At 45.1% G+C, this 24,667-nt stretch overlaps 1 protein-coding gene across 1 annotated transcript in view; it reads left to right on the top strand.

Annotated features, from left to right (window-relative positions):
* Positions 1 to 384: 384 nt before the first annotated feature.
* Positions 385 to 24,667, top strand: part of PPTC7 (protein phosphatase targeting COQ7) — a 119,458-nt gene continuing 95,175 nt past the window's right edge. The window contains exon 1 of the mRNA XM_069214871.1: positions 385 to 961. Within this exon, the coding sequence (XP_069070972.1) occupies positions 760 to 961 (202 nt within the window). The 5' untranslated portion in view covers positions 385 to 759. The remainder of the gene's footprint in view (positions 962 to 24,667) is intronic.

Genomic DNA, 24,667 nt, shown 5'->3' on the forward strand with positions numbered 1-24,667 from the left:
TGAGGGCCTAAGAGCGAACTGCCCCAAACAGCCAAAAAAGGCCTGGCACCTGAGGGGGGGAAAGGCCTGGCAGCAAAGGGGTTAAAAGAATTAAAAATTCTTGACGGGTAACCTAGAAAAATGTTTATCCTCACCTCCGCTGAATTGAAAGCTTCTTAGACAACTACAAATGTTTTATATAACTCCTCAGTCGGCTTCTTCGAAAGTCATTGGCACCCATTTAGAGTCATGGTGTCAAGGACGCAGTTTAGTCCATGGTCTAAACACGTCGTCCTTTTTCACTGTCAACTAACTTTACTCTGACAGCTTTGGCACAGAGCCAAGGTGAGCGCGCAGGCTAGTGGGCGTTGAAGGATCCTTCTACGCCAAAATCGTTGTGACGTCAGCCAAAGGCTAACCGGTCTCCAGATGAGGATGTAGGAAGGCTCGTGCTGGAGATTTGACATTTAGCTACGCCTGCGACCCGCCCCCGTCTCACGTCACCGCGTGAGTGTTTAGCGTGTCCGCGCACAGCACGCCGAAAGTAACCGAAGATGGCGGTGGTTAAGGTCACAAGGAGGAGCCGGCTTTGACGGAATTGTACTAACCTTTAATTTTCCTTCAAGCACGGACAAGTCTTGGTATTGCCGCCTGGGTTCATAAAGGGGAGACGGCGTATTCTTGTGACGGAGGTGAGCAACGGCCTTGTTACAACGGCTGTCTAGGGGGCATTGTCACCCGCAGCCGCGGGAAGCCGGGACGGCTGCAGCCCCCTGTGCCATGTTCTCGGTACTTTCTTACGGAAGGTTGGTGGCCCGTGCAGTTTTCGGCGGCCTTTCCCAGACGGACACGAGGGATTACAGTCTGGTGACCGCTAGCTGTGGCTTCGGAAAAGACTTCCGCAAGGGGATATTGAAAAAGGGAATGTGTTACGGCGACGACGCCTGCTTCATCGCCCGGCACCGGTCAGCCGACGTTCTCGGTAGGTCTTAAAACGCTTAGAGCCTGTTCGCCATCACACCTAGCAAACCGTGTACATGGTTGGTGAGCACAGTGTTTAATGACGATCCTTTCAAAATGGTACATAGGAAGCTACTATGAAGGGTCTGTGACCTTCAACTGCCGCGAAGCTTCACCCCCGTGTAGCATATCGGACTTAGAATTTCTCATGCAGACTGTCTTGACTCGAAGCTTGCCTGCTGTAAAAAGCTTGCTGTTTGTGAGTCATTTAGTCCGCATTTCCCCCTCGGGGCCCCCTTGTCCAAGGTTAGTCAGCTGGGTTCACTCTTTTTGTTTATGTGCTAATATGAGCCAGTATGTCTTGTCCGTATCGAGACACGCACCCAGATCTGGCACGTATCCTCCTACCTTGTGACATTGGGATATGCATACAAAGGGCATAAGGAGGAGCTTGCTGCTGGGTACTACGTATACACCTATTCGTCTCCTATTAAACATAAGTTCTCTATACAAGTAATGCTGAAATAAAAACTAGACGTCTTACATCAAACCACTTGCAAACAATGCAGTTAATAGAAACGCCGGTCTTGCACTAAAACATTAACATGCACTCTAAATAATTCGCCCATGACCCGAGAATAGAACGTGCTTTTTTAAACATCCTTAGTTGTTCGCCTTTTTTTCCTACCCCAGGGTTTTGATCCTGGCTTTGGCCCAACATAAATGCGCGGTACGAGGCAAACCCCTTTATTGCCCTTCCATAAAACCTGTTCAATAATAAGACAATCATAAGCTCCCGTCTAGTATTGTTTCGGCTATATTTATATAGACTATCTCCTCGTCCATGTTCTAGACGAGATACTGTTCTACGAAAATATCTCGCGGCTGTGAGGCTTTTACTATTATGTAATCTTTTGCTGTAAACTGCACTGCTACCCTTTCTGACTAGGTCAATGCTGTATGAGATTCCGAAAAAAAAACACGCTTCGTTCAAAAAGATATTGAAAATTTTTATTTTTTATTTTTTTTAGTAAAAATATTTCTAAATTCTATACATCAGGGCTCTACGGAAAGTTTGCTGCTTAGTAAAAATCAGACTCAAGCGGTGCACTCGGTAGATGACCAGTACAGTGTCTTATAAGAAACCCGCGTAAGGCAGGGCTATAATGGATGTCTATGGTAAATGTAGGTAATTCATAGTAAGGCGTATGCGCACGTAGTCGGCTCTCAGACTTGGCAAACAGAAGTGAAAGTAATTGTCTCGCTTTCGACTCGTGTTTTGAAGCTTGAAAAGCATTAAAGGTTTTGCCCTTTCAAAACCCTTTTGTGCTGCACTTGTTAAAACGTACCACTTCGTTCAAATACACAGCGGACGTTTCTCCTGCAGAATGCCGTCAAATTAAAGGGGGGCACCTGTTAAAAAATAAATTACAAACTGTTTTGTTTTTGCATGTGTCAGTTCTGATGACTCATAAAGGTTTTGCATTTTCACTGCGTTGATAATGACACGATTCTTCCTCGGCATCTTTTGTTTTCTGCTTTTGCGTCGGAGGGCATAGGTACTACACCTCACCTGCGGTGCACAGCGCAGAAATTATGCTGCCTCTTACTTTCTCATGCGTGCTGCAATAACATTTGACATCATTACACTGCAGCCTCCTAATTCTTGCCCTCCGTTTCCTCAAGCATTTAAAATGAGCGTTTGACAGTGCCATATCTTTTTGGCTTTTGAATGGTGAACGCTATCAAACTTCACCAACACGTAGGAGCTATAAAGAACAGACGACCAGATTACAAAGTTCCGCAACACCAAAACAGCTACAGGGTTTACAAGAATGCTACCACTTAGGTAGCATTGGCGTCCGTGTTATGTACAAAACTGGAAATTAAAGTTTGTCACCAATAATTGTAATCAGCTGATCTGTTTACAAGAGTGGACGCTGACTGGCAGTGCCCTAGAGAACTCAGTCTTTGTCTTGTTATGAATTCTCAAGATACTCCTATTGACTGAGGCATCTTTTTCGATAAGGGTTAGATATTTTACATTTAAAGTGTGCTGATGGCCTGTATTTCAGTGCACTGGAATTTCAAGAGCTGTTTTAATGAAAGCAGAGCTGCTTTCTCTTCTGGACACGGTGAAGGCCAGGATTTTGGTCCCCGGACGTCTTTGTTGAGCCATTCTGGTGGCATTCTTTTAAAGAGGAAACTGTCAAGTTTGAGGGTCACATCAAAGCTGAATTAAGACTTTTTGAGAATCTTCTCGACAGAAGGAGGTCTGAGTCATCCTAGCCTCCTTCCCCATTTCGTTACGTTACACCTACAGCAAGAGGTTGTTATAGTAGCCCACGTTAGCTAAAACTCGGAGCAGAAACAGCCGAGGTTATGTCCTTAACTTTTTTTTTTGTTTCTCTTACGTTTCAGTTTAGCAGTGAAACTATTTGCTTGTATTTTTCAAGGAATCGACTACTTGACAAAAAAACACAGAAACCATCAAATAGTCTTACTTTTCCGAATGAGTGAATCATATTGCAGTAAACGGGGAATATATAGACGCCTGCTTTCCGATTTTGCCTCTACCAAGAGCCGTAGGAAACATATGACGTATTGAAAAAGCCATGTACGTACGGCTGTCATCTCGCCTTCAGTCAATGGCTAGGTCGAGTAACATCCGAACACAGGCCATAGAAGCGAGGATTGGTGGAGATCTAACACGGATCTGAGCCATAGTGCTTTTGAGGCAGGCAGCCTGGTAACCTTCTAAAACTACCTCTTAATCTTGGTCCTTCCCATTTCAACCAGTGTGTCTGTGACCAGATGATGGTATAGCCAGATTGTGAGTCTACCATGTGCCCGATGTTGTAATTTGTTAATTACGGTGTACATGTCCTTTTATTTGTGAGGCCGGTTTACCCATTTGTACGCTCAGTGCAGCCTCTGCCTTCCAACACAGTGCGGAAGGGCCAGATTGGACCGGCCTCATTGATGCAGACTGCAGTTACCATACTTGCGAGACCGACCGTTTGACGAATTTCTCTGCCCCGTGCCTCAACTGACTTTTACAGTTTAAAAATGGAACAGCATACAAAGGCGACTTAAAATCTTATCGACACTAATCTGACATTTTGTAATGGCCGAGCTTTACAAACACTTGCAAACAGGATACACGATGGCAGTCTGTCTAAATCCTGATTTGACATCGTGATAACTTCTTTTAGCCAACCCTCACTCGTATCGAAGCACAGATACTTCTAAAAATAAATTAGAACTACCCACAGAACCTTGTGTTTTATTTTTTTAAAATCATTTTTATTGCATAATGTAAATGCTCACTTGGTACTCTTATTTATGTTGTCGAAATGCCTGAATGTTCACAAATGCCATTTTTGCTTGCTTAGAAAGTGAAGTGCTTTACAGTGTCATTAGACTGGCTGATAGGGCAGAAGGGAGAGCACACACTCCAGTGCTGAGCTAATCCCTTTGATTTCCTCATATCTGTGCGGCTTCTTTTGACCGAAGCTTGCCTGCACCGGTTTTACCAGTTGTGTGAAGGTAGGTTTACGCCGTTGCCTGTGCAGCATCTGTTCTTTGTTGCTGATGTCCTTAGATTACTATTCTATATTTGCATGCATGACGATTGCGCTGTTGATGTACCTCTTATATGTATTTCAGTCTTTAATGAAAGCTGTTCACTATACAAGGGCCAAACGATTAACCCCTTAACTGCTGGGCCTTCTCACACCCCCTAGTGCTGTGCCTTTTTTTTTTTTTTTTTTGGGGGGGGAGGGGGAGGGAGAGAGTGGATGGGAGCTCTTTCGGGTAGTTCGTGCTTAGGCCTCTATAACATTTTGTCAACATAAGGTATCCAAGCCAAATATGGATCCTTTTATCCAACTTCCTGGAGATTCTAAAGGTACCCAGGGTTTGTGGATTCCCCTGGAAGGGGATAATGAAAATAGCCAAAGTAAAGCTCAATTTTGTTGTTTTTGGGAAACGTAGGAAAAAGTCCTCTGGATAAAAGCGTGTGCTTCTTCCCCCCCACCCCGACATAAAAATGGTGTCAAAGAATGGTTTGCTGTACTAAAGTCACCATCTTCCCAGCTTTTAGGGACATGTAGAGTTGAATCCAAAAACCTACTTTTTTAAAACTTGTTTTGGCATTTTTCTAAGTGTGTGTGGTGTGTGTTTTTTTTTTTTTTTTTTTTTTTTTTTTTTTTTTTTTTTTTAAAGGATTTGTAGGTTCTTAAGAATCCGAGGTACCCAGAGCCAATAAGTGAGCTGCATCGTACAGTAGTTTTTCGTTGTGTATTGAGTGTAGACCAATTCCAAGGTTGAAATACATAAAGTGAAAAACAGGTATCGAGGCAATCTGTGCATTTCTGAAATCAGCACAATATATGGAGTTTAGGAGCAGTAGTTATTTGAACAGCTCTGAATTTGGGGGTCCCTGTACAAGCATATGACTTAGAGTTATCTTTCAAAATGTCTTCCTTTTTACACACTAGCTTATGTTTGGAAGGCACAAATGGAGGGTAATCTAGTTGGCGATACCAAATATCCTACTGTTCTGTGCTTTCACTTGTCTCTTCTGATCAAAATGGTACCTCACTTGTGCAAGAAGGCCTAGTGCCTGCGAAAGGAAATGGCCCACAACCCAGCATGGCTACTTTGTATGTTTCTACATCCCGGGGGAGACTGTTGCACCATTTAGGTGTGTGTGTGTGTGTGTGTGTGTGTGTGTATATAGATATAGTCTAGTTGGTTTTCTGCATCCTCCTTTGGGAGGGGGTTTCTGATCGGCAGTAATACCCCTTCTGCCACCCTGGAGGGGACACTGACTCTTTCCCCCATTTATGTGTGGTGGAGGGATAGCCATGTCCATGCTGGGCAGCCCCCACCCCTATATTGCTGTACAATTGGGGGCAAACAGGGTAATCGCCCCCATCTGCCTTGGAGGTAGGAGACTGAAAGACTGAAATGGCCAATGGGGTACACAAGCCCTTGCCCTAGATCCTATTACCTCATCCCTGGTTTCTAGAGGGTGGACCCCTGCTTGGGGTTCACTCTCCTGTGTTGAAACGTAATCAGGGATACACTGGACAGAGGTACCTTGGGAAGGGGGAAATTCTCCACTTTCCAGTGTTAATTTTTCCGGGAGAATCAGTGCGCGGGGCTTACATATGCCCCAGAGCACTAATTCAGTGAAAGTAAAATGCACGCATCAACTTGTTTTACATTCCTGTTTATTGAAATGACATCAGCGCACCCTGTGAACCAGTCATCTCTGCAGAAGAAGAAAAAAAAAATCAAGCTGCTTGGGTAGCTCTTCTAGAGCAGCCTGATGTAGGAAAAAAAGACCCTGCATAGCGCCAGAAAGGTCTTTACATACCTTCCCAGTGTCAGCCAATGGCTAACACTGCACTAAAAAAAAATATTTCTCGGATTTTCCTTTTTGAATGCCATTTATATCTAGGTCTTTTGCAAACAAAGCACTCAGATGCGCCTTATGAAATAGTATTTCTGGCTTTGCAGTTAATTGAGCGGGAGACAAATGCAAGAATGTTGTTAAGGCTAAAAAGCGTGGCTTCTTGTCAGTCTGTGCTTTTTTTTATTGGGGCCTTATGAGAAATAAAACCAAACCAAAACATAGCCATCATTAGTCTTGCATTGCTTTATGGTAATAAGGTTTAGTCAGTAATGTGGCACTCACACGTCCTTTTTGATTTATTGCATAACACACATTGTGCCTACTTTGAAATGTAAAACTGCAATGAGTAGTGGAGACAGCACATGAGCATCAAGAAACATGGGCATGGGAGGAAGAAGTTGCTGTGGGGCTGATTAACCCCATAGCTGCTGAGGCTTCCCACTCAAACCAACTGCTGAGCTCTTTTTAGGTCTAGTCTACTAGACAGCTGAAGCTGTCAATTTGCAGGAAGACCTATTGTGAGCATAAAGCCCACACACTACTTACCACTAGGTCTTTTAATGTCCTCATTTGCTTGCTTATTCAAAGACTTGCCTCCCTCTTGTGTTTGTCCCTCTGCTGGGGCATATACTTTCTTACAATCCTTTTGACCAACTTGTATCCTTCCACTGCTGAGATTTAGGGAATTACTTTTTTTTTTTTCTTTTTCTTCATTCAGCACTCCTTGAGTGCATGTGTTTTAGATCTCTTCTTCATGTGCTGCCTCTCACCTTCCCAAATGCTCTTGTGCCGAGTTGCTCCCCACTCCTCCCATTTTGGCTTCAAAAGCACAGCAGCAGGGAAATGTATACTGGGCTATGGCTGAAGAACAAGCTATAGGGATTTTTTTTGTTTTAACTTCTGCATTCCACATATTGAATGAAAGCACAAGCTTTGGCATACAAAGGCTTGCTTCTATGGTGCTGTGGAAGGACTGTTTACTGCGCTTTTTCAGCTGGGGTCTGAGGCAGAAGGTGTAGTTAAGGTGACACTACTTCATACCTCCCCAGTGTTCTCATACGTTTCCCGGTTAAAAATAATACACCACTTTTGTGGCTGGGCCTATTGCCTGCAACAGGACTGGATGAAAAGTGCAACCATATGAAGTCAACATGGTCTTTACAGGTAAATGATCCAGCCACAAAAGTGGGCTACATTCGACCCCCCCCAACGGAAGAAGTGTTCAAACTCTGGATATAAGGAATCTTGGGGATCCCGAAGGTTCCTGAACTTTGTATCACTGAAGTGTAATGAAAATGCGCAATTTTAGTCAGTTTTATGTCAGCAGGGCATTCTTGGTAAGAAAACATAGTGGGATCCATGCAGGCCACACCACCTGGATTTTCCAGGATTCCCTTATCACCTGATCTGGCGCTTGAGTAGTGTAGATATTCACCATGGTAAGTGAGAGGAAACTTAAATGTACCCCCTCTGACAGCTTATATGTCAAAACTATGCTCCCCCCCTCTCCCTGATGTCTAGTGGGCAAATTGATACTTGGAGATCATGATCCTGTGACGATCTCCAAGTAGGAATCCCCTAAGAGGTACCCTGGAAAGGGGACACTGCCACTGAGCATCTGTCAAAGCGAAACCAGTTCGAACTAATGGCTCTGACCTGTTTCACTTTTCATTGGAGATGCATCAGCATGCTGCATGTCACACTGATTCAATAAATAAAAGAAAAACTCAATTTATTTCTTCTGGACAGGGGGTCTTTTCCCAGCATTATTATTAACGTTGTTGTTATCCCCTTCGCTGCCAGGCCTTTTCCCCCCCTCCTGTGCCGAGCCTTTTTTTGGCTATTTGGAGCAGTTCGCGCTTAGGCCCTCATAACTTTTTGTTCACATAAGCTACCCACGCCAAATTTGCGTCCTTTTTTTCCAACATCCTAGGGATTCTAGAGGTACCCAGACTTTGTGGGTTCCCCAGAAGGAGGCCAAGAAATTAGCCAAAAAACAGTGAAAATTTCTTTTTTTTCAAAAAAATTGGGAAAATGGGCTGCAGAAGAAGGCTTGTGGTTTTTTCCCTGAAAAGGGCATCGACAAAGGGTTTGCGGTGATAAAATCACCAGCTTTCAGGAACAGGCAGCCTTGAATCAGACAACACAATTTTGGCATTTTACTGGGACATACCCCATTTTTTCGATTTTTTTGGTGCTTTCAGCCTCCTTCCAGTCAGTGACAGAAATGGGCATGAAACCAACGCTGGATCCGAGAAACCGCAACATTTTTGAAAAGTAGACAAAAATCTGAATTCAGCAAGGGGTCATTTGTGTAGATCCTACAAGGGTTTCCTACAGAAAATAACAACTGAAAAAGAAAAATATTGAAATTGAGGTGAAAAAAACATCAATTTTTCTCTACGTTTTACTCTGTAACTTTTTCCAGCAATGTCAGATTTTCGAAAGCAATATACCGTTACGTCTGCTGGACTCTTCTGGTTGCAGGGATATATAGGGCTTATAGGTTCATCAAGAACTCTAGCTACCCAGAGCCAATAAATGACCTGCACCCTGCAGTGGGTTTTCAATCTATGCCGGGTATACAGCAATTCATTTGCTGAAATATAAAGAGTAAAAAATAGCTATCAAGAAAACCTTTGTATTTCCAAAATGGGCACAAGATAAGGTGTTGAGAAGCAGTGGTTATTTGCACATCTCGGAATTCCGGGGTGCCCATACTAGCATGTGAATTACAGGGCATTTCTCAAATAGACGTCTTTTTTACACACTGTCTTACATTTGGAAGGAAAAAATGTAGAGAAAGACAAGGGGCAATAACATTTGTTTTGATATTCTATTTTCCCCCAAGTCTCCCGATAAAAATGATACCTCACTTGTGTGGGTAGGCCTAGCGCCCGCGACAGGATATGCCCCAAAACACAACGTGGACACATCACAGAAAACAGAGGTGTTTTTTGCAAAGTGCCTACCTGTAGATTTTGGCCTGTAGCTCAGCCGCCACCTAGGGAAACCTACCAAACCTGTGCATTTCTGAAAACTAGAGACCTAGGGGAATCCAAGATGGGGTGACTTGTGTGGCTCGGACCAGGTTCTGTTACCCAGAATCCTTAGCAAACCTCAAAATGTGGCTAAAAAAAACACGTTCTTCACATTTCTGTGGCAGAAAGTTCTGGAATCTGAGAGGAGCCACGAATTTACTTCCACCCAGCGTTCCCCCACGTCTCCCGATAAAAATGATACCTCACTTGTGTGGGTAGGCCTAGCGCCCGCGACAGGAAACGCCCCAAAGCGCAACGTGGACACAGCCAAATTGGTGAAGGAAAACAGAGGTGTTTTTTGCAAAGTGCCTACCTGTAGATTTTGGCCTGTAGCTCAGCCGCCACCTAGGGAAACCTACCAAACCTGTGCATTTCTGAAAACTAGAGACCTAGGGGAATCCAAGATGGGGTGACTTGTGTGGCTCGGACCAGGTTCTGTTACCCAGAATCCTTTGCAAACCTCAAAATGTGGCTAAAAAAACACATGTTCCTCACATTTCTGTGGCAGAAAGTTCTGGAATCTGAGAAGAGCCACGAATTTCCTTCCACCCAGCGTTCCCCCACGTCTCCCGATAAAAATGATACCTCACTTGTGTGGGTAGGCCTAGCGCCCGCGACAGGAAACGCCCCAAAGCGCAACGTGGACACAGCCAAATTGGTGAAGGAAAACAGAGGTGTTTTTTGCAAAGTGCCTACCTGTAGATTTTGGCCTGTAGCTCAGCCGCCACCTAGGGAAACCTACCAAACCTGTGCATTTCTGAAAACTAGAGACCTAGGGGAATCCAAGATGGGGTGACTTGTGTGGCTCGGGCCAGGTTCTGTTACCCAGAATCCTTTGCAAACCTCAATGTGGCTAAAAAAACACATGTTCCTCACATTTCTGTGGCAGAAAGTTCTGGAATCTGAGAGGAGCCACGAATTTCCTTCCACCCAGCGTTCCCCCACGTCTCCCGATAAAAATGATACCTCACTTGTGTGGGTAGGCCTAGCGCCCGCGACAGGAAACGCCCCAAAGCGCAACGTGGACACAGCCAAATTGGTGAAGGAAAACAGAGGTGTTTTTAGCAAAGTGCCTACCTGTAGATTTTGGCCTGTAGCTCAGCCGCCACCTAGGGAAACCTACCAAACCTGTGCATTTCTGAAAACTAGAGACCTAGGGGAATCCAAGATGGGGTGACTTGTGTGGCTCGGACCAGGTTCTGTTACCCAGAATCCTTTGCAAACCTCAAAATTTGGCTAAAAAAACACATGTTCCTCACATTTCTGTTGCAGAAAGTTCTGGAATCTGAGAGGAGCCACGAATTTCCTTCCACCCAGCGTTCCCCCACATCTCCCGATAAAAATGATACCTCACTTGTGTGGGTAGGCCTAGCGCCCGCGACAGGAAACGCCCCAAAGCGCAACGTGGACACATCACATTTTTTCATTGAAAACAGTGCCTACCTGTAGATTTTGGCCTCTAGCTCAGCCGGCACCTAGGGTAACCTACCAAACCTGTGCATTTCTGAAAACTAGAGACCTAGGGGAATCCAAGATGGGGTGACTTGTGTGGCTCGGACCAGGTTATGTTACCCAGAATCCTTTGGAAACCTCAAATTCTGTCAAAAAAAAACACATTCTCCACACATTTCGGTGACAAAGTTCTGGAATCTGAGTGGAGCCACAAATTTCCTTCCACCCAGCGTTCCCCCAAGTCTCCCGATAAAAATGATACCTCACTTGTGTGGGTGGGCCAGGTGCCTGCAACAGAATAAGGCCCAAAACTTGTAGAGATAGAGGGGATAGCACAGCAAGTTTATCAGGACATATTCTTTTATACATCTTTAGACTGACTCTGCTTTGGGGACCCACATAAGTGAGGTGTCATTTTACTTGGGAGGCTGAGGGGAACACTGGGGAGTAGGAATTTTGTGCTGGAGTGGTGATCCTACGAAGAAAAGTCAGGAAAATATGCTTTTTTTAAGCACATTGAGGTTTACAGAGGAGTCTGGGTAAGAAAATGTTGGGGGATCCACGCAAGCCACACCTCCCTGGACTCCTTGGGGTGTCTAGTTTTATAAAATGTCTGGGTTTGGTAGGTTTCCCTAGATGAAGGCCGCACACAGGACTAAAAACATAGGCGCCCTCCCCCCCAAACACAGGTAGTTTTGTAATATATCGTTTTGATGTGCCCACATACGTCCGTGATGTGCCAAACACTAAAATTTTGAAAAGAAACACAGTTAGGTTATGTGAAAAAGACCCCTCACCCACCAACCAAGTTGGTGGCATGCTTCATCATCGGGGTCCCACCTGAGGCACCTAGCGTGTCACAGGTGTGCTGCGACGCCTGATTACAGCGGAGCAGGTTTTGTCATTTTTACCACACACACTGGTTGGATTTGGCACGAGGGTGAGTGATGGTTCAGTGGATCAAATTTTACTAACAAGAGCTTTCACAAAAATGAAATGCACTGTTAGTAACTGAAAGGCAAAAAACTGAACCAATGACTCACAGCTCGTGAGCTGTAAAGCCGCGACAAGGCACCAACCGCTTTACAGTCCATTCACACAACTTTCATACATGACACACACAAGGCCATTCACACTGCCAGCCACGGGCCCAGCACATTACAACACTCACATCGACAGACAGCGCCACTCAAGGGCCCATCACTTACATACGCCCACGTGCCTGATACAACAATCATACCAGCTGATGGGAGTGTGTGGACTGGTGTTTGGCTGGCAGTGTGTTGCAGTAGCCAACAGCAAGTCAATATGTACACTCTCAGCCAAGCCCCACTCCACCCACAATGGCATCATTTTTTTATTTATTTTTTTTTTTTAACAGAGGAACCCCTAACTAAGTAGAAAGAATTACAAAACTACAAACACAAAAGCTCTAACTAAGAACATGACAGAAATGCTAACCATGAAACTAAACACATGAAAATACAAAACAGACATGAGTTTACACTCATGGTTGTTCCCAGAAATTCTTCTGGGTGTGGTAATTCTTAAAACAAGAACCGACACACAGCCCAGGCTTTGAAGGACAATCCGGGCAGTACATTCGAGACTCCCTCCGGATAACTCTTCGAAAACACACTCTACATTTCTTAGCTGGAAAGTCTTTTTTGGGTGTGGGAGGAATGTGCTCAGCAAAGTGGCGATCTTTCAATCTAGCCACATTCTCCACCACTGTTTCTCTAGGAACTCTGGCCTGTTCCACCACAATAAGGCTCTCTATCACTGACTCCTGAAATTTCACAAATGTCATCTTTGACTCTGGAGACCTATCCCTAAACACAATAAAAGCATTGAAGGTTGCTAAGTGGAAGAGGTGAAGTGTTAACTTCTTATACCAAACGTAAGACTTACGAATAGCAGTATAAGGTTCCAAACTCTGGTCAACTCTATCTACACCTCCCATGTGCTTATTATAATCTAAAATGCACACAGGTTTGCGCACTTCAGCAACCTGGCCCCAAACAGTCACAGGGGAAGTACTCTCATCATGGATGGTACTTAGCATGTAGACATCCCTCTTATCTGAAAATTTCAAAGCTAGCAGCTCCTCGTTCCGCAAGGCACAGCACTGTCCTCTCTCAAGTTTTTTACAGACAAGCTCCCTTGGATAGCCTGTCCGGTTAGAACGGATTGTGCCACAAGCAACTGTGTCCACTCTAAACAATTCCTTGAACAATTGCACACCAGTGTAGAAGTTATCTACATACAAATGGTGACCTTTGTTGAACAGTCGTCTACCAAGATCCCACACAATTTTCTCAGTAACTCCAAAAGTGGGAGGACAACCAGGGGGGTCAATATTGGAATCCCTACCAGTGTACACACGGAAACTATACACATTTCCTGTCCTACTTTCAGACAGCATATACAATTTAATTCCATATCGTGCCCTTTTGCTAGGAATGTACTGCCTAAAAACCAAACGACCCTTGAAGAGGACCAAAGACTCGTCCACACTTAACTCTTTGCCTGGAACATAGACCTCCGAAAACCGATCTACAAAATGATCAAGGACAGGCCTAATCTTAAAAAGACGGTCAGAATCTGGGTGATCTCGTGGCAAGGCTAATGCATTGTCAACAAAATGCAGCATCCTAAGAAGAAGCAAATACCGATTACGACTCATGGTCGCTGGAAATATAGCTGTTGCCATCAAGGGACTAGTAGACCAATAAGAAGCCAGTGACTGCTTCCTTATCAACCCCATCAAAAAAGTCAAACCCCAAAACTTTTTTAACTCCTCCAAATTAGTGGGAATCCACTGGGCAGCTCTAGAGTGTGGCCTAAGTCTAGCAGCGTTGTCCCTCAAATGCTGCTCCGCATACAAATTAGTCTGCTCAACAATCTCTTCCAAAAACACATCATCCATGAATAACTCAAAGAAATTGATAGGCATAAAGTTCTCTGTATTGGCGTTACACCCCGGGAGACCAGTAAAGGCAGGCAACTCTGGCTGCTGCATGTTTGGGGCAACCCAGACATCAGGTCTTTTATAACGGGAAACCTTTCAGCCCCAGGTTGCTGCACTATTGGCACATCAATGTCCTCCTCTACAACAGGCCCTTCATCTGCACTGAGTGTGGCTTCATCATCAGAAGATTCCCCTCCAAGAGAAACATCACTGCCAGAATCTCTGACTTCCTCCTCTGCCTCAGATGCAGAGTCTGTCTCATAGTCATGATCAGACTGTGACTCAAAAAGCATAGCAACCACCTGCTGAGCGGTCATCCTGCGGCTAGCCATGATATCTCCTGCTAAAATTAACTGGACAAATTCACCACCAACAACCAGCACTGTGTAAGACAAGTGACAAAGTGTAGCTTTGTTAGTAAGAGTTATAAACTCAAAAACTATACCGCTCACTTGCCTGAAAAAGCTTGATTCACCAGCAACTACACAGCAATCACCAATGATATCCCACTAAAAATAAAGAAAGAAAGGCAAATTAGAAATAAGACAAAACAAATATCATTGTGCACAAACCTAAGTACAATTTCACACACAATCCTGCATTTAGTACACCCCCTACAAACATGTCATTCATGCATGGCAACAATACTCCTTTGGAGTAAATTGTTTTTACTTACCTAAAACATGCAACTGTGCAAACTGCAGGTCAACCACCGCCAAAACCGCAAGGAGCCACAGCAAATAAAGCAAAAGCTTTGAACTAGAACAAAAAGGAGGAAAACATTTTTTATCACAAATGCAAAGACTTCTTCAGTTGACAAACACCCCACCATCAAACATTTAGAAATTGGTGCCTAAGTGGATTCTGCCATGGGGCAGATGGGCCTACTAATAAAATAGACCTGTCTACCCCAAGGAAGCCAGAAAATACCTTTAGTAGTGTGTCCCCATGGAGAGCGACCCTTGCCAAAGGGGACAGCCCTAAAAAAAAAAAAAGCAACAAAAAAAAAAAAAACACACACAACACTATCCCTGGTGCCTAAGTGGCTTCTGCCCCCCTTGGGGGCAGGTGGGCCTAAGAAAATAGGCCCATCTGCCCCCAGGGGGTGTAGAAATGGGCAACAGGTCAATGCCCCCCTTGGGGGGGCGCCCCGTGTCCAAGGGGACGCCCCCCCACAAAAATAAACAAATAAAAAAAAATCCCTGGCGTTCTAGTAGTTTCTGCCCCCCTTGGGGGCAGACCAGCCTAAAAATAATAGGCTGATCTGTCTCCAAGGGGTGCAGAAATGGCCTGGGTACATGTGCCCCCAAAGTGGGGGGCGACCCTTGCCCAAGGCCCCACCCATCCACTACCACACACACTAACACAGACTAACACACAGACTAACACACAGACTAACACACAGACTAACACACAGACTAACACACAGACTAACACACAGACTAACACACAGACTAACACACAGACTAACACACAGACTAACACACAGACTAACACACAGACTAACACACAGACTAACACACAGACTAACACACAGACTAACACACAGACTAACACACAGACTAACACACAGACTAACACACAGACTAACACACACACACACACACTATCCCTGGTGTCTAAGTGGCTTCTGCCCCCCTTGGGGGCAGGTGGGCCTAAGAAAATAGGCCCATCTGCCCCCAGGGGGTGTAGAAATGGGCAACAGGTCAATGCCCCCCTTGGGGGGGCGCCCCGTGACCAAGGGGACGCCCCCCCACAAAAATAAACAAATAAAAAAAAATCCCTGGCGTTCTAGTAGTTTCTGCCCCCCTTGGGGGCAGACCAGCCTAAAAATAATAGGCTGATCTGCCCTCAAGGGGGGCAGAAATGGCCCTAAAAGACATGCCCCCCAAAGGGGAGCGACCCTTGCCCAAGGGGGCGCCCCCCCCCCATCCACTACACACACAATTCCTGGTGCCTAAGTGGCTTCTGCCCCCCTTGGGGGCAGATGGACCTAAAAAAAATAGGCCGATTTGCCCCCAAGGGGGGCAGGAAAGGCCAACAGTTCTCTGCCCCCTTGGGGGGGGGCGCCCCTTGCCCAAGGGGGCACCCCCCCCCACATAAATACACATAAAAATAAAAAACCCTGGTGATCTAGTGTTTTCTGCCCCCCTTGGGGGCAGATCTGGCTAAAAAGTAGCCAATCTGCCCTCAAGGGGGTCAGAAATGGCCCGAAAAGACATGCCCCCCAAAGGGGAGCGACCCTTGCCCAAGGGGGTGCCCCCCCATCCACTACACACACAATCCCTGGTGCCTAAGTGGCTTCTGCCCCCCTTGGGGGCAGATGGACCTAAAAAAAATAGGCCGATCTGCCCCAAAGGGGGGCAGAAAAGGCCAACAGTTCTCTGCCCCCTTGGGGGGGGCGCCCCTTGCCCAAGGGGGCACCCCCAACACATAAATGCAAAAAAAAAAAAAAATCCCTGGTGATCTAGTGTTTTCTGCCCCCCCTTGGGGGCAGATCTGGCTGAAAAGTAGCCAATCTGCCCCCAAGGGGGGCAGAAATGGCTGTAGTAATTGCCCCCCTAAAGGGGAGCGACCCTTGCCCAAGGGGCCGCTCCCCGCGTGCCAAAAACAGTAAAAAACAATAAAGAAAACAAATCCCTGGTGTCTAGCTCGGGCAGCAGGAATGCTCAAAGAGACACTGGGGAAAAGGAAAAGCCTTTCCTTTTCCCCGGTGCCTCTTTAGCCCCAACCCCCCACCCACCGGGAAGAGATTCTTACCTCTTCTCTAGTCGCCGCACAGGAAGCAAATGGCTTCCTGTGCGGCGAGGATCCCATAAGGAAGTCAGCGCGCGATCGCGCGCTGACGTCATTATGGGTGGGTGGAGGGGTCGGGGGTGGAAGGGGAAGGGCTTCCCCTTCCATCCCCGACTTTGGGGGGTGGGAGGGAAGCACACAGAGGGAGCGAGAGTGCTCCCTCTGGGCTGTGTGCCGAGGATGTAGTGGTTACGTCCTCGGCACAGCAGCACTGTGCCGCGGGACCTAACCACTACGTCCCCGGCACAGAAGGGGTTATTAATGTTGTTGTTATTATTATTATTATGGTCTGATCACCAGTAGGATTTTCTGCCTGAACATAAAGGACAAGGTGTTTACGTCCTCCACGTTCCAGAGGTAATGCGTAGGATGTGAACGTCTTATTTTCCCTGCTTAAGCAGATAAGCATAAGTTAAGCATGTTATGTGAACCTGGCCATTTAGTTTTGAAAACAACGTAACACTTCTAGCGCTGATAACGTTTATTTAAAAAAAAAAAAATGTAATGTGGTTTCCGTAAAGCACCACAGTTACTTTTTGTGACTGTCGTCCAGGAGGGCACAAAAACACGCTTGCTCTAAATATTTAAGGGCTCTAGCTAGAAGACAAAATTATTGTCGGTTAATATATATTGGTTAATTTATTTAGGTGAAATGAACATTTTGATTTAGTTACGGAAGCTATTGTTATGAAGGCTCTACAGGGACAATACATGCTTAAAAACCAGCACAGTGACATTAAAAATGCAGCATCACCCATTTCTGTGGTAGATATATAAGGAGACTCTATTTGCATCCCAGCTTTCATTTGGATAATGCACTAAAATAAAGAAGTGATAAAATGCATGTGTCTCCAGCACATAACTTAGAAACACTGTCTCTGACCCCTTGGCCAACGTAGTTTTTCATCAACTGAATCATGTTTGCATTTATAGTATGATGCGAAAGAATATTTTATGTAAAGGCATAACCCCCAGCACCCCACCCTTCCTGAAGAGATACAAAAATCGTTAACCTAGCATGCTATCTTGGATTCAGTGATAGCATGAGCCAGGATCCTTATTTTAAGTCTTGCCTAACACAGTGCATGCTCCTTACCTAACAATACATTTTGTTTAGTAATGGGGGCTTAGAGCATGCCCACTGCTTACCATTGGTTGGTTTTGTCACTTATTTCCTTGCTTTTCTTTGTTCAGCACATGCAGGCTTCACTTCCTCTTTGTGTTTTTGTTCCTCCCCAGATACTTTTTTTTTTTTACCTTTCTTTTTTACTTGCAGCACTCCACAAAAGTGAATGTTTGCAGCTCCTCTCCTCACCACCCCCGTCGCACGTCTTGCATGCCCCATTCCTCCTTCCTGTTTCTTGCACTGTCCCTCTGTACCATATATCTTTGCTTGCCTCGTTCTCCAGACTTCCACTGATGCCCTTGCTCCTCCCCTCTCTCCAGGAAAAAAAACCCTCTGCAATACAGCCCTTGTTTGCCGCGTCGTAGCATTTTATTTTTTAAAATTCTATCTCTCCTAAGCATGATAAAAGGAGTAACAATGGATTGGGCAACAGTTTAAAAAAAAAAAAAAAAAAGAAATTGGTTACTTACCTGCAACTATAGTTCTCCAGTATTGGTATCTTTCATAGATTCACTTGCTTTAATTATCCCCGTCATCAAGGTGGGAGTCCCACGGTAACCTTAAATGTACATAGCAGTAAGTGTATTACACTAGGCCTCAATGGCCTAAACAGGCACTGTTATAGCCTAGCCATGTTCTTTTATTTAAAGAAAAAAGAACCAAATTTGAACTACAACCAGTCAGGAGACAACACCCTCTAGAACACTCCCAACAAAGGCTGTTTCCCTCAGAATTTCTAGTAAGAGTGTGAGGGGAGGAGGGTGGGTTGCATAAGAATCTAATTGAAGCATGTGAATCTATGAAAGATCCAATACTGGATAACCCCGTTATACAGTCCTGGGAAATGCATCTTTGCAAATGAACAGTGTTATTTATATAAGCAGAGTTCCATTGAGGAGGGCACTCTATTATTGGTTGTCTAGATAATTAGAGACTGGCATTGGAGGGCGCATCCCTTCCCCCTTTTCCATTTTATGATTGATTTCTGTATGAACTGAACTATTCAACTGTTATACTTGAAAATATAAGCCTTTCTACTCCCATAATTTTCTTCAGGACTGCCTTGGTCCCAACGGAGTGGTTTAATTATGAGCTTTCTAGTAGTACTTGGAATTCTCATCTCCATGTATGTAAAGTAAGCATGGGCAACAACCATGCAAGCAGCACAACCTGCTTGTCATTTGGTCTGCAAATCATGCATGGACTTGGCCTTTGCCTTGCATGTTAGCGCCAGGTAAGGACCAGTTGCACACAGCTTTGGGTCCTTTCTAAATAGACCGTTCTGCGCAACATGTGACATTCTCATCTTTGTGGAGATTATATCTTAGGGTGCATGAGCTGCTTAGGTCTGTTATCGATAGTTAAGACTAACCTACATACACATTTGTATGGATCTCAACGCTAAAAAGATTACTTTCTTCCATTGTATTCAGACAGATCACAACATGTTATGTTAGTCCAACTTATATAGCTCATGTTCACCAGCTGTTTCCTAGTGCTAGTAAATGATACACCTTTGGCTGAAAGATATTAAAACATACTTGCTTTATAAGCCTGTTTGAATAGCCATGTCTTTAAAGATTTGTAAAATAGGCTAAAATCTGTTTCGTGCTGGACCATGTCCAGCAGGGAGTTCAATAGATGGAGCCATCTTTAGAGGCTATCCCGTTCCTGCGTTTAAACACCATGCAATACATGTTCCTTCATGGAAGCCAGTACAATTTGTTTTTCTAATAAGTGTGTGGCATGGCTATATCTAGGTAAAAGAAATATCTGCCTTGAAGCCTCAATTTGAATTCTATGCCAGGTAGTCCTGCATAAATAGAATTAACATAGTCGCGTCTCAATAATATTTGCTATCACTATTAATCCCCATATCTCGATAAATAATAAAGATGTGATTGTCCTCAGCATTTTTAGTAGGAAAGAACGCTTTGACCTCATTGAAACTACTTGAGTGCAACATGAGGTTTCCATCAATTGAGACCTCTAAACCAGTGGTTCCCAACCTGTGGTCCGGGGACCCTTTGGGGTCTGCAAAGTCTCCTCAGGGGGTGGTCCCTGACTGCCTAGAAAAATAAATATTAACAAATTAGGTCCCCCAGCTTTCAGTAATGACTCAGGGGGGGTCCCCAGATTCCTATAATGATTCATTGGGGGTCGCCGGTTCCAGTAATGATAAATTGGGGGTCCACAGAGGTCAAAAGGTTGGAAACCACTGCTCTAAACTCTTAGCAGATGTTGTGAGAGTCTGCACCAGACTGAGTTCTCTCAGCCAGTAAGAATGGTTCAATATACTGGTTGTTAGAAATGAAGTCTCTAGTTGGCAGTCAGTTTACACCCTGTCCAAGTAGGGACCCTCACTCTAGTCGGGGTGAGGGAGATACACAGCTCAGATAACCTCTGTTCTTGTTGGCACAAGCAGTCAGGCTTATTTCAGAGGCAATGAGTAAAGTATTTGCACAAACACACACAGTAACACAGTGAAAACACAACAAAAGGACTGAATGCCAGTTAAAAAAAAAAAAAAAGAAAATAGCCAATATTCATCTAAATCAAACCAGACCAAAACAACAAAAATTCAGCATTTTTTAGTAAAGAAAGCACGTTTGAAAAGAGTCTTAATCCATAAGAATTAATGGAAGTGTTTTTTAGCACAAAGTAGCTGGTATGCATCAAAATTAAAGCCGTATGGGTGATGGTGCGTCCAAAAAGCAAGCGATTGCGCTGATTCCTTACTCACAAGTGAGGCAGTGCGTAGATTCTTTTTATAGCTGGATAAATGATGCGTCAATTCTTTCTGTGCAGGGAAGGGATGTGTCAATTTCCGGGAAAGCAGCCTCTTGTCTGTTTGGTGATGTGGAAGTTTTGGCGCCCAGGGTTGATGCTGTAGAAAATCTGGATGCACGGTAACGAAGTTACGCTGAGCTGGTGATACTTCGATTTTAGCAGCCGTGAGGCAGGTGCTGCATCCCCCTTCTTTTTTTTTTTTTTTTTTTTTTTTTTTTTTTTTTTTTTTTTTTTTTTTCCCCCCCTCTCTTTCTGCTGCAGTGCATGGATTTTCACTCAGGTTTTACCACCTTCTCCTTCCAAGGGCCCAAAGACTTGAGTGGCACCACTTGGGAAATCAGGGAGTCTCGTCAAGAGAGCCCAGGTGGAGTCAGATAAAGTCTTTGATGTCCCTGAGACTTAACAGGAGGCAAAATCAGTCCAAGAGCAGGACACACCTCAAAGTCTAGTTTTTGGCCTCTCCATGTCGGAAGCCGCATCTGTTGTCCAACATAGGAAAGCACAAACAGCAAAGGGGCAATACTCCGCCTCACAGCTCTTCTCCTTGGCAGGGGTTCATCTTGATCCAGAAAATGTTCTAAAAATTGTGGGGTTAGCAGTCCAACACTTACACTCATTTCTGCCTTTGATGTAGGCAAACTTAAAATGAAAGCCTTTGTAATGCACAAGACCCTACCTCACCCTGCCCCACCCTAGGGAGCTTGGAGACTGTATTCTGTGAGGTCACACATAGCCCTTTCAAGTGCCTATGTCAGCACCTCACTCCCACTCTAGCTCAGGAAGACTCCTCAGGATATGTAGGGTATACCTTAGCTCCCTTTGTGTTACTGTGAATTTACAAACAGACCAACTTTCACTCTGATCCAGACGTGGATTCACCAGCCAAGCAGAGGCACAGAATGGTGCTGCAAGATAATGCCCACTTTCTAAAAGTGGCATTTTCAAATTTTCAGTTTAAAAACCAACGTTACCAAAAGATATATATTTTTAAGTTATGAGTTCAGAGACCCCAAACTTCATATCTCTATCTATATACACCGACCCGAAGGCGCAGGTCAGAACCGGGGTCACAATCTCAGAGTAACCCTCGGTAGAAAGGGGCACCAGGCAGGGTGGTCCACTTTTGCCATTATTTGCTTTGGCAATGGAATCCTTGGCTGCCCAAGCTCGAGCTGCCACTTGGTACCGGGGGCTGATGCAGGGAGACCGGCGTCATATATCGCTGTACGTAGATGACCTGCTCCTATTTTTACAAGACACTGGACCGGACCTAAAGGGAGCCCGATCACTCTTGGCACAGTTTGACAATTTGACAGGATTGCAGGTAAACTGGCAGAAATCATACTTGTTCCCCCTGTCGACAGATCGTGACCCACCTGAAGGGCTGAGAAATGTGTCATGGGAGCCCCGTTGTATGTCTTATCTGGGAGTCAAGGTGTACCACATTAAGGCGGACATCCTGGAGGCTAATATAGGGAGCGCCATTAGGGCATTGAAAACCAGTATAAGCTTTTGGAGGTCACTCATACTCTGTGGCTAGACGAATCGCACTAATTAAGATGGTGGCGCTGCTGAGGCTCTTATATTATATTATTTTGCGTATTGCCGATTTAGGTCCCTGTCGTGCTTTTCAGGGAACTGGATTCCTTAATCACGGCATTTATATGGGGAGATGGGAGATGCAGAGTGGCACTAGCAACCTCGTGCTTTCTGAACTAAATTTTCTTTGGAACTGAATTTCTATCTTACAATGAAATAAAATAATTTTTGAAGCATTCTGCTAATGATTTGTTAAAAATCTACAATGTGGGAAGTCACCTTTCCATTAATTCAGGACTGTAACTTTTGGGAGGCTTAGGGTCCAGGCCTCCCGGTTTGAATTTCCCACATCTCGTTTTATAAATTCAACTATACAAAACAGGCATTTCAAGGAAGTCGTCAGGCTGGACTCTCCTCTTTTCTCTGGAGCCACAAGCAGTGCTGCAGGCCCATTTATACCACTTAATTTACAGGCCCTGGGCACATGCAGTGCACGATACCAGGGACTTATAAGTAAATTAAATATGCCAATTGGGCATGTACCAATCAAACCATGTGTTAAGGAGAAAGCACATGCACTTTAGCACTGGTCAGCAGTGGCAAAATGCTCAGAGTCCCAAGGCCAATAAAAAAAGTCACCAAAATGTGTAGGGGGAAAAAAGCAGAGTTTAGGGGAGGACCTCCCAAAGTCTGTCGGGTCTAACATGGAGCAAGAAGGGGGAGCATATTCTTTATAGGAAGCAGCCATCTAAGCCTGGTGCCTTATCTCCTGGCAGCACATTAATAACCTGTATCACATTGTCTACAGTGAAGGGTTCATTTAAGAACTGGTGATGCCCATCCTTCAAGCACAGCAGCTGCACCAAGTCCAGATAGGCATTCAGGGCAGATTGGTTCGGCGCCAGGCATGCAGTATATAAGACAGATAAAAAATTTAGCTATGATGCTCTGCACGCATGACACTCCCACATGGACCATCTGCTGATAATCTACCAATTCCACAATATGATTGTTAGCCCAAGATTTTGTAGCAGGCCAGCTAGCGTCTTACCAGCCCCATCACCTTCAACATAATGCCAAGCATGCACCTCCCTCCCCAAGTACTGTTTCTCGCTGTGCAGCAGCATCATATACTAAGATCTTGCTGCTGCTAAATGCAAGAATAGTGTCATTATTGGTAGCACAAAATTGGAGCTTCAGGGCCCTAATATCTCTTTCTAAATTAGCAAGGTCTGCGCAGAGTGGTTTGAGGACCTCAGCCTGTTAGCATTACATACCCTCCAGGGGACCCCTTAGCACAGTACACTGTGCTTGGGCGGCAGGCTTTGGCCTGCAAGCTTCTAACTGGGTTTGGGCAGGGGGGGGTCCTTCCATATATTTTGCAGGGGGAGTGGGGAGTCCTCAAGTTTTGTTATGCCACTGTATATATGGTGTGGCTGCTGTTATGCTAGTTCATTCTGCGTCTCTTGGTGGTAATTTAACCTTTGGAAACTTCAGGTCAAGCATTTAATGGGATGCATAAGCACCTAAGGGGGCAAATAATTGCGTAGGGCGTAGAATGACCACAGAGCAACAGCAGCTGCTGTAAAAGACAGCGGAGTGGGAATGAATAGAGAAAGCAGTAATGTAAACAGAAAACGGTAACATCAAGCAGAACTCCACCCACTTCAGCTCCCCAATCAAGCCAAATTACCCCCAACAGAAAATGACAAAGCACATAGCAGAACAATAAAGGGAAGCATTCTCGAGGGATGGCTAAGTGGCCAGGAAAATGGAAATAACCGGGGTCGTTGTATAAATGAGTTTGTTAGCCCTACAGACCATGTAACACCAATCACCACCAAGCAGGCAATCCAGGATCATCCAGCAGGACAACAGCAGGTAAGGGCCACAGTGTTCATGTCTAGAAGGGCCTACCAGCCAACAAACAAGCAAAGAGGGCCTATGAAAGACACAACCAACAACTAGTCATTACCACTGAGGTGGTCACAACTGTTTTCTCCGGTGGAGAAACCGGTTTGGTGGCAGTTAAATCTATACCACAGGTAAACTTGGTTGTAGCTGTGGTATCTTTGAAGTGAAGTTTGAGTTGCTTGGTGTCATGTTTATCCATGACTCTTGGAAAAAATGTATGCGTTCTCTGAATATTCTAGCCACACGGGGTGCGCTAGTTCTCTTCACTCCCAAGAAAAGCCAGTAATGAGACCTAAGCATACCCCTTCACGGACCTTATTGGGATATAATCTGAACAAAAACAGAGAAGTCACACTTTTCACCCTGGGGGATAGGGGGGGGGGGTTTCCACATGTATAGATGGCAGGAGAGCCACTTAGCAAAGCACCAGGCCTCCGCCTCCGTACTCAGCAACCACATCGGGTCTTGTCTCAATCAAAGTGGCTCCTAGTGTGGGCTGGCACAAGCAGGCCTGACACGTATATGGAGGACCGGGGAGGGGCACACCCCCATCGCAGAAGGAAGCCAGCTGGTAGCGCCGGGCAGATCGCCCCCACAATCCTGAGAGTAACAGATGGGCTCCACCCGCAGCCCCTCTCACCTCACAGGCAGGTTCCCCGGCTGCTGAAGCAGGA

Source organism: Pleurodeles waltl, chromosome 11 (assembly GCF_031143425.1).
Source record: "Pleurodeles waltl isolate 20211129_DDA chromosome 11, aPleWal1.hap1.20221129, whole genome shotgun sequence".
NCBI lineage: Eukaryota > Metazoa > Chordata > Amphibia > Caudata > Salamandridae > Pleurodeles > Pleurodeles waltl.